The sequence below is a fragment of the Lissotriton helveticus genome, chromosome 3_1, assembly GCF_964261635.1.
Source record: "Lissotriton helveticus chromosome 3_1, aLisHel1.1, whole genome shotgun sequence".
Taxonomy (NCBI): Eukaryota; Metazoa; Chordata; class Amphibia; order Caudata; family Salamandridae; genus Lissotriton; species Lissotriton helveticus.
Window position 1 is genome coordinate 837,067,078 of NC_136061.1, and position 10,591 is coordinate 837,077,668.

Consider the following 10,591-nt stretch of genomic DNA (forward strand, 5'->3'; position numbering starts at 1 on the left):
CTCGACCATCCTCCAGAGTACCACGCTGGGCGCTGACTAAGCTACACAGCGGAAATGCATACGCCCGGAGTGCCGTCCAACTTTGCAATAAAGAAAGCCTTCATACTGTTCCCCGTTGTGGCCTCTGCCTTTCTTCCAGGAGGGTTTCTTTGGATATATATATATATATATATCTCCTCGCTCCTGTTGCACCAATTACGACGGGGCTCTGGCGGTGGGTGCCGCAACACGGTTGGTGCACCGTGTAATATTACAGCTCCAAGATCTCCTCTCCAAGCCGAGAAAGAAGAAGCAGCACTCGCGGGGTGAGTTACAATGTTTTCTTTATTCCTTACAGACGCGTTTCGGGTCAAGCCCTTTGTCAATGTGATAACGAAACATGTTACACGGGAATCATTTTTAAGCAAGGCGTGATTTCAGGTGGAAACTGTAAAAGGACTACCCGCTACAAATCCGTGGGCGCCATGTTGGAATGTGCAAAGACGAATAAAATTTTGTCATGTATCAATAGGCACAATCACAGTGCATATGGATTATTAGATACAATTAATTCATTGAGCCGTGAATCGGCTGACCAAATATAAACCCATTTTCTCGATATTTACTGTAGAGTAAAAGTTAATAAAAACGTGTGCAGCTTAATAATATACATGTTATCATTCCATGATTCTCCAAACGATTTGTCACATTCTAGGTATACACGTTCAAACTTTTTACCCTGCAGTTTATAAGGTGATATAATATTGCCTGGTGAATAAAACATTCCGGTCGGAAGAGGACGCAAGTGAAACATCGAAAAAGGATAAAAAGTCTTAAAGAAAAGCAATATTGGGCCCTTGTCTCAAAACTTAGGAATGACCACAAGAACATTGTGTGTAGCTCTGACAAAGGGGGCAATATAGTAATCTGGCCTCAAGCAGAATATATTAAGGAGGCAAACAGACAATTATCGGATATCACCTGCTATCAGATTTCGAGTGTAAAACAGTATGAGCAGGCAAAAGATTCCCTCAAGAAGATGCTACACAAATTCAAAAGAGACGGACTAATATCCATGCAGGAATTTAAATTCCTAAACGTCGAGCAACCCATCATGCCCAGGTTTTATTTAATACCCAAAGTACATAAAGGTGTACTACCAACGCCGGGCAGACCAATAATCTCTGCCATTGGGAGTATGGGAGAACAATTGGCGCAATTCATTGACTATTTCCTACAGGAACTGGTGATAAAGCTACCCACATTTATCAAGGATACTGGTGATTTTTTATCAAAAATCAAGGACATTCCATGGTCAACAAATTTGCTTCTTATAACTTTGGATATAGAAGCTCTTTATACAAGCATATAACACCAAGCAGGTCTAAGGGCTTTAGAATACTTTTTGGGCACACGACCTCTCCATTGTTACAACCATAATAAGATGATCTTGGAATGTGTTACGTGGTGTCTCCATCACAACTACTTTATCTTTGGTAAGGATGTTTACCTACAGAAGAGAGGTGTGGCCATGGGGGCCTGCTTTTCCCCCAGCTATGCGTGCTTACACGTAGGCTGGTGGGAGAGGTGGGTCCTCATGGGGAGCATTTCCAAACATTTTTGGAACATGTTACTTTATGGGTTCGTTTTATAGACGATGTGTTTTTAATTTGGAGAGGGGATGAAGAGAGTGCCAGATCATTCATCACAAGTCTTAACATTAATTCTGTAAATTTAAAGTTTACATCAAACATCAGTAAAGACTTTGTAGATTTTTTAGATGTTAGAGTCTCGGCCAGTAACAACAAATTATCAACTACCCTCCACAGAAAGGAAACAGCTGGGAACTCAACGCTACATGCAAGCAGTTCCCACCCACGTCACGTCATAGACAATATACCCTATGGCGAACTACTTCGTCTAAAACGCATCTGTAGTAATGAGGAGGAGTTTGAGAAATGCACTGTTGATGCAGTAACTAGATTTAGAGCCAGAGGATACAATGACAAAATCCTCAATATGGCGATAAACAAAACAAAACAAAAATCTAGAGAATCGCTATTTCTCAAAAAGTCCCCCACAAACACAGAGTCAGCTGAATGTAACATCAGGTTCATTACAGCATTTAGTTGCCAGGAAAGAAAGATCAGGGCGATCCTAACCAAGAGTTGGCCCATTCTAAAAACAGACGGAGTGTTGGCATCCCAGCTTCCCAACAATCCCATTGTTGCATTTCGTAGAGGTCCTTCCATGCGGACCCTAATATCCAACTCTTTTCCTGAGCTCCCTAAAAGTACATCTTGGTTCAAACCCCGGCCGGGGTTTTACAAATGTTCGAGCTGCAGAGCTTGCAAGTTCGGCATTAACATGACTCATTACAGCACCCCCTTCAGTACCATTCCTGTGGCCATCAGGGACAATTACAATTGCAAGACGGAGTATGCTGTATATGTTCTGGGGTGCACCTGTGGCCTGAGATATGTTGGGAGTACCAGGCTACAGGTGCACGCCCGAATATTGCAGCATCTCCGGGCAATTGTTAATAATGACAGTTCTTACCCTGTCGCAAGACATTTTAAAAGTGTACATGGTAACAATCTTAAATGTCTTTCATATTATGTACTCACCTCAGTACCAAAAATGCGCAGAGGCGGCGACAGGGATAAAAGATTACGCCAACTGGAATCAAAAACTATATTAGAACTGGACAGTAAGGTCCCTAACGGGCTTAACACAACAGAAGATTTGTACCATTTCTTATAGGGCTCTATAGAGAATATGGAAGGGAAGTTATCTGATATGACATATTTATTTCGAGGTATATGCTGTGGTGATGTCTCTCCTTGATTTTATGCCTTTAGCATCTGATATCGCACTATGAATTGACATTACTAATTGAAATGATCTATGCTGCTTTTTTCATTATTTGTTTGTAATTTGCAAAGGAAAGTAATTTTTGTTTGGAATTACACCTAGGGATGGACACATACACATTTATTTTATTTCCATATGGTGGTACAGATTTGGTTTATTAAATCCAACTGTAGGGGCACACTTTACATTGACAGGGTCTATGGGAATTATCTTCTATAATATCATTATTTTTGGTTCCACGGTACAGCTTTATCTTTAATATCCTGTGGTCCTTCTATTTTTGGTCGGGCCTGCAAACATGATGGGGTTGCCATCTATATGAGATGTCCCCAAGCAATTAATGCATACACAGATTGACTCAGTAACATATCATAGTCTGTGGTTTCAATCCAGAGACATAGCATACAATGATGGTTTACATTGCGACATTTTGCACATTTCAGAAAATGGAAATAACGGCTTTTAGAAATTTTGATATTTCAATGTGATTTTTAAGTATTTATTTGGTACTTTTTAACACATGCCGGTCCATTTTGCACGTTGCACTTTGCATAAACTGTTTGCTCAATGCAGTGATCTGCACATTTGCACGTTGCACTTTGCATATATTGTTTACATAATGCAGTGATTTGCACATTATATCTATGCTGCTATACTTCAATGTTCTCTGACCAACACATATAGTAATTGTTGAGCCAACCGTAGTCTAATGGACATAATGCATTTATGCAGGTATTATTTGCCACTTTTAGATGTATTTATCAATGTGATAAAATGTGGAACCATTTTGCAATATCCGTGCAATAGAATTGAAATGTTTTTAACATTTATATGAAGTATCCCAGTTGGCCCTGTAGTATTTTGTTTACTTCTATTAATCACATGGTGTATCTCACAACGTATATAAATCAGGCTTTTAAAAAATGCATTTCAATGTGATCAAGGGCATCTGCCCGAAACGCGTCAGTCCGCTGTATGCTTTTGAAGATTGGTGCTTGAAATAAAACATCTTGCCTTAACTTTGGGATTCACTGGTCTCTGTTCGCCACTGGTTGGAGGTTCGGGATCGTCTCTTTGGATTATATATATATATATATATATATATATATATATATATATATATATATATATATATATCCTCGCTCCTGTTGCACCAATTACGACGGGGCTCTGGCGGTGGGTGCCGCAACACGGTTGGTGCACCGTGTAATATTACAGCTCCAAGATCTCCTCTCCAAGCCGAGAAAGAAGAAGCAGCACTCGCGGGGTGAGTTACAATGTTTTCTTTATTCCTTACAGACGCGTTTCGGGTCAAGCCCTTTGTCAATGTGATAACGAAACATGTTACACGGGAATCATTTTTAAGCAAGGCGTGATTTCAGGTGGAAACTGTAAAAGGACTACCCGCTACAAATCCGTGGGCGCCATGTTGGAATGTGCAAAGACGAATAAAATTTTGTCATGTATCAATAGGCACAATCACAGTGCATATGGATTATTAGATACAATTAATTCATTGAGCCGTGAATCGGCTGACCAAATATATACCCATTTTCTCGATATTTACTGTAGAGTAAAAGTTAATAAAAACGTGTGCAGCTTAATAATATACATGTTATCATTCCATGATTCTCCAAACGATTTGTCACATTCTAGGTATACACGTTCAAACTTTTTACCCTGCAGTTTATAAGGTGATATAATATTGCCTGGTGAATAAAACATTCCGGTCGGAAGAGGACGCGGAAGAGGCAGAGGCAACAATCAAGTACGCGGAAAAGCGAAGAGGGGGGGGCACCCGCTAAATACAACTGAAACCTTAACCATCGTAAATTTGAGTCCCAAACAACTGACTAAGGATGAGGAAACCGTACTCAAACTAGGCCTCTCTTATTGTCCACAAAAAGATCTGGAATACACTCAAACCAGAATTGATCTTTTTAAATTCACCAGGAAACTGAAGTTACATAAGTACTATAAAACTAAACCGACGGCACATGAAACGAGACATCTACAAAATAAAATCTTAGAGACTGACATCATCCAGCTGGGTGATTTGGAGACCCTGGAAATTCTGGAGGAGATCAGATCTGAAACCTCAGAAAGTGACTCTGATGGAATAAGTTTGACACAGAGAAGTAGGAAGGTGGGCATAGACCAAGAAGCACCATATAGCCCTTTCAAGCCTATCTCCCATTTTCTTGCACAAATGGCGCTAGATGCGATCGACACCTTCTCTGAGACTGTGTTAAAGGATCTAATAAAACTTCGTACATCTAAGAAGAACGACAAGGGAACAGCCATAAATTCTTTAACAGGACAAAGAAAAGCCTTAAAAAACCTCCAGGACGATACTTCAATAATCTACAAACCATCCGATAAAGGTGGTAATGTAGTAATAATGACTAAGGACATGTATGTAGGAGAAGCCAAAAGACAACTTTTGAATCGAGAACATTATGAACTCACTAGCATGAGAAAATATCAAGACCGCATACAAGAGTATGACAAGTTAATACAAAAATGGCATAATAAAGATATGCTTAATACTGAGGAGTATCTTTTTCTACGATCAAACCACCCAGTAATCCCTACCTTCTACCACTTGCCTAAGATCCATAAAGATCTTAGGGTACCACCAGGCCGCCCAATAGTTTCATCAATGGGCAGCCTAACTGAGAATCTGTCAGTATTCATCGATCATTTTCTCTTTCAATCTGTGCTTAAACTGTCCTCATACATCAGGGACACTAAGGATTTCATTGTACAATTGCATGAGTTGGTTTGGGACCCTACCTATGTTTTGATTGTGATGGATATAACGAGTTTATATACTTGTATTGAGCACGCACAAGGCTTGAAAGCAATTGAATATTTCATGTCGAAAAGACCTCTAAAATATGCGGGACACAGCACTATGTTACTGGAACTAACAGAATTTTGTCTGTTGAATAACTTTTTTCTTTTTCAGGGAGACCTCTTTAGACAGATCTCCGGGACCGCTATGGGCACCTGCTTCGCTCCCAGCTATGCGAATTTATTCGTAGGCTGGTGGGAGGAGCAGGTGGCCTGGTCCGAAGGGAATAGTTTTGCACGCGGAGAGTGGACATCCGGTGAACCTAAAACGAAGTATCCCTTACGGGGAGCTATTGCGCCTCAAACGCAACTGCTCACGTGAGGAAGACTTCCAAATTGCAGCAAAGGACAGCATAGATCGGCTCATACAAAGAGGCTACAGTCCGGCTCTCTTGATCCAAACATTGAAACGAGTATCAGGGATTCAAAGAACTGAACTGTTAAAAGAAAAGGTGAATCACAAAGAAAGAAAATCAGATGAGGGAAAATTCCGTCTAATAACTTTTAGCAACAACGCCAACAGGTTAAAAGAAATACTGCGCCGAAATTGGCACATCTTAAAGACTGATTCCATCATTGGTGCAGACATCCCAAGAAACCCGCTGGTAACCTTTAGAAGAACAAAATCCATTAAAGATTTACTGATACACAGTCACTTAGACGCCCCTATAGCAAGGACAAACACTTTGGCAGAAATTAAAGGGTTCTTTCCTTGTGGCAAGTGCAAGGCCTGTGCATACAGCAAAAGGGTCTTGGGCTTTGAACTCCCAGGGGTGAAGAAGAAGAAAAACATCGGTTCCTTCATCACCTGTCAGACACCCTATGTGGTGTATTGCCTAGTGTGCCCCTGCAATTTAAAATATATAGGGAGCACTATAAAGAGTGTGAAACTGAGAATCCTTGAACACATGCGGGCTATAGCTAATAAGGACATGACCTCTCCTGTAGCCAAGCATTTTGCAATAAAACATCGAAGCAATAGGGATATGTTACAGTATTTCGGGGTGGATCAAGTACCAGAACATGAAAGGGGTGGTAACCGGCTTTTGAAACTGAGGCGTCTGGAGTCACGCTATATTATTGACTTGCAAACGAAAATCCCAATGGGCCTGAATAGTGGGGAGGAATTGGCCATCCACCTAGGTAAATAAATTGAACATATGAATGCCAAGGCCAACTTAACTGATTCTGGAGGAATCTGTTTTAACCTGGGGGGTAACCCCGGTTATAATTCAGCGGTTTCTAGTGATAGGAGCCGCCTAAGCCGATCCACGGCAAGATAGCAAAGGAATGTTTTATTCACCAGGCAATATTATATCACCTTATAAACTGCAGGGTAAAAAGTTTGAACGTGTATACCTAGAATGTGACAAATCGTTTGGAGAATCATGGAATGATGACATGTATATTATTAAGCTGCACACGTTTTTATTAACTTTTACTCTACAGTAAATATCGAGAAAATGGGTATATATTTGGTCAGCCGATTCACGGCTCAATGAATTAATTGTATCTAATAATCCATATGCACTGTGATTTTGCCTATTGATACATGACGAAATTGTATTCGTCTTTGCACATTCCAACATGGCGCCCGCGGATTTGTAGCGGGTAGTCCTTTTACAGTTTCCACCTGAAATCACGCCTTGCTTAAAAATTATTCCCGTGTAACATTTTTCGTTATCACATTGACAAAGGGCTTGACCCGAAACGCGTCTGTAAGGAATAAAGAAAACATTGCAACTCACCCCGCGAGTGCTGCTTCTTCTTTCCCGGCTGGGAGAGGAGATCTTGGAGCTGTTATATATATATATATATATATATATATATATATATATATATATGTGTGTCCTACGTTGTAAAAGCATATGCTGTCTAAACAAAATGTGAAGTAATAAAAATGGTAAAGGCATGCTAATTTTCCTGCGTTCTGTCGTGCAACCGACTATTTAACATAGCACTTCAGGTTCCAAGTACAAGTTCGCTATAGACCTGTAGGTTTGCCTATGTTTAGTGCATGGCAATAGATTTAATGTCAATGACCTTCTGGCGTGTTGCCTTCAACAGTGACTTTAATTCCACATATCAAATGTTGCTAAAAAGCACAACTACCTATTCCTTTCCAGCTTGTTGCTCAGTCATTCTCTGACAGTACTAAGTAATCACTTTATATATCATGCAAATATCTAATTAAAGATGTATGTACTTTTCAAGGCTGGCAATGGAGTCAGATATTTGACCAGTAAAATCTCCTTGCTTTTGTCTTCACAGGCTTGATGCACAATGGGCAACTGGGACCTTTTGAAAAGTCTTCTGGACGAAGTCCAAGAACACTCCACGTTTATTGGCAAAATCTGGCTCACGGTGCTCTTTATTTTCCGTATCTTGATCCTGGGATTGGCCGGCGAGTCTGTTTGGGGGGACGAGCAGTCAGACTTTGTGTGTAACACTCTGCAGCCTGGTTGCATCAACGTGTGCTACGATGAAGCCTTTCCCATTTCCCATGTTCGCTACTGGGTGCTACAGTTCCTGTCTGTAAGCACACCAACCCTGTTGTACCTCGGTCACGTCATGTACCTGTCTAGGAGAAAAGAGAAGGAGAAGGAACAAGCGATGGGAGAGCTCCAGTCGAAGGATGCTGAAGGGACTCCTCAGACAAAAATAAAGCTTCAAGGCACTTTGATGCTCACCTATATTGTTAGCGTCCTCGTCCAGATGTTTTTTGAGAGTGGATTTCTGCTGGGCCAGTGGTACTTGTATGGGTTTGTGATGCCCCCAGTCTATATTTGTGAAAGAGACCCATGTCCCAACAAAGTGGACTGCTTCGTCTCGCGTCCTACGGAGAAGACCATCTTCATCATCTTCATGATGGTCGTGTCTCTGGTATCGCTCCTTCTCAATCTCCTTGAGCTGATCCATCTAGTCTGTAAAAGCACACGTGGAAAGAAGTCTCAGCTCGTTTCCATCTATTCCACAAGAGACGTCCCCGGCTTCCCACTCAAGGTCCCTGAGGTCTCTACTAAGCCCTTCCGAGATGGTTCTTGCACCCACCTGCCCATGAACACAAACCGCCCAGCACTTCTGTTCTGCAGGCCATCCAGTGAGCAGAACTGGGCCAACTTCAGCACAGAGCAGAGCTTAGCCACCCAGTATAAAAAGAAGTATGCCCTTGACCAGGTGTCCCAGAGCGACCTCTTCGTGGTGGCAGCGGACGCCGCGGACGGTCCATCCAGTGGTGTGGGTAGTTCAATATCCAAACAAGAATATGTTTAAGCATCTTGCTTTCCTCGATGATGTTTACAGCCTATGGTGGTCACTCCTTGAGTTATCCTGTTTGTTTCTGTTCCTCATACAAGCGCACATAAAACGAGAGCTCAGACGGGATATCTGAGTTTCTGACACACACTGGAAAACCATGCGCCTTTTTGTGAACTACTTTTCAGAGGTTTCTGTTTTGTTAAACATTCATTTATAAAAAAGCAACTATTCTGAAGAATTTCTTTGTTGGCGATCAGGATCATAACGCTACTCTTTACGGAAGCGTCCTGACATTGGGAAATGAGCAAAAACCTTCCAGGCGTGTTTGGGTAGAATGCCAACCAGCGGTCAGAAACATATTTGCTGGCAACACCGATTTATGCTCGTGACTGTTGGTGATGTGACTGGCTGCCCAAGAAATGGGGCAAGTATGGGCGTGTGCATCAGCAGAACTGTTGAGTGGAGCAGACTTGGGAATCCTAATGCCAGACGCTAGAACTTATGCAATTTTTAGTTTTGCTCATTGAGCATAAGCATTCTGTTTATAAAGCACTATTGTGAGGGTGCAGTGGTCGAAGCGGAAGGTTGTTTTTCCCCTTTTGTGTTTTGCAAAGTTTGGAACCCTAAATTATTTGACATGTGGGAGACAAAGCAATGTCAACTGCGTATTTTCAGTCCTGTGGGGCAGTGAAGTGTTCGAGGCGCGTCCTTTCAGTCCAGAAGAGCAGACCATGTTTAGGGCGGGCTCTCCGGAACTATGCAGACGTTGTGTTTGTGGATGAAGCTCGCATTCACTAACAAACTTTGTGCTGTAGCAGCTTGCTGCCATGCTGTAAGGGTAATTCTTTGTCTTCCTTCTGATTCTATTGGGAACATTGCTTTCATCTTCCACTTGGGATCCACACATTTGTTTGTAAATCACGACTCGCAAGCATCAGTTTGCTTGGTTTCTCCCAAAAAAAAAAAAATGTGAATATAAAATATTTTTGCAAATGTTTGTAAAGCGTCCGCTGCCTTTGTCATTATGTGCAATACTCAAACAGAACAGATGGTAAAATCTTTCATATCAGATTGCACTGAAGGAGTGTACTGAAATATTTAAATTAACCAAAGGGATCACTCTTGTTAGATCCACCAAAATAGAAAAAAATATTTAACACATTCTTGGTCTCTAATGAAAAATCTATTGAGTCCTTTGGCAAAGATAAAACACATTTTGCTGAATGTACTTCACACCGTAACTTAGTGGTTCCCAAACTGTGCGCAGTGGCTCCCTGCGGAGCCGTGTACCAAGCACTTTAATATATTAATGTTGAAGGGTCTGTTGGCTTCAGTTAAATTAATTAGACTTAAACTCATGATGTTGATGATTTGTAAGTGTCCTGCCTAGAGCTGTAAATGTAGTGCTTAATTGATGGCATGTCGCAGGAGATAACCGCCATATGTCACTGGATCCCCACGTTCCCAACACCCCCAAAGTAAGCGGAAGATGACTAATTTATTTTGTTAGACTCGTTAATAGGTTTTTTTTTTCAAATGCATTTTACACCAATGCAATTTATCAGGAAAGTACAGTTGTCCTGTCTATTAAATAAACTATTAAGTATTGACATTTGTACTTGAA

At 41.2% G+C, this 10,591-nt stretch overlaps 1 protein-coding gene across 6 annotated transcripts in view; it reads left to right on the forward strand.

Annotated features, from left to right (window-relative positions):
* LOC144823006 (gap junction alpha-4 protein-like) overlaps positions 1-9,964 on the forward strand; it is a 144,757-nt gene extending 134,793 nt beyond the window's left edge. For all 6 annotated transcript variants that reach the window (XM_078681114.1, XM_078681113.1, XM_078681116.1 and 3 more), the window contains one exon: positions 7,981-9,964. In XM_078681114.1, coding sequence (XP_078537240.1) covers positions 7,993-8,982 — 990 coding nt within the window. In that variant the 5' untranslated portion in view covers positions 7,981-7,992 and the 3' untranslated portion in view covers positions 8,983-9,964. The remainder of the gene's footprint in view (positions 1-7,980) is intronic.
* The last annotated feature ends 627 nt before the right edge of the window (positions 9,965-10,591 follow it).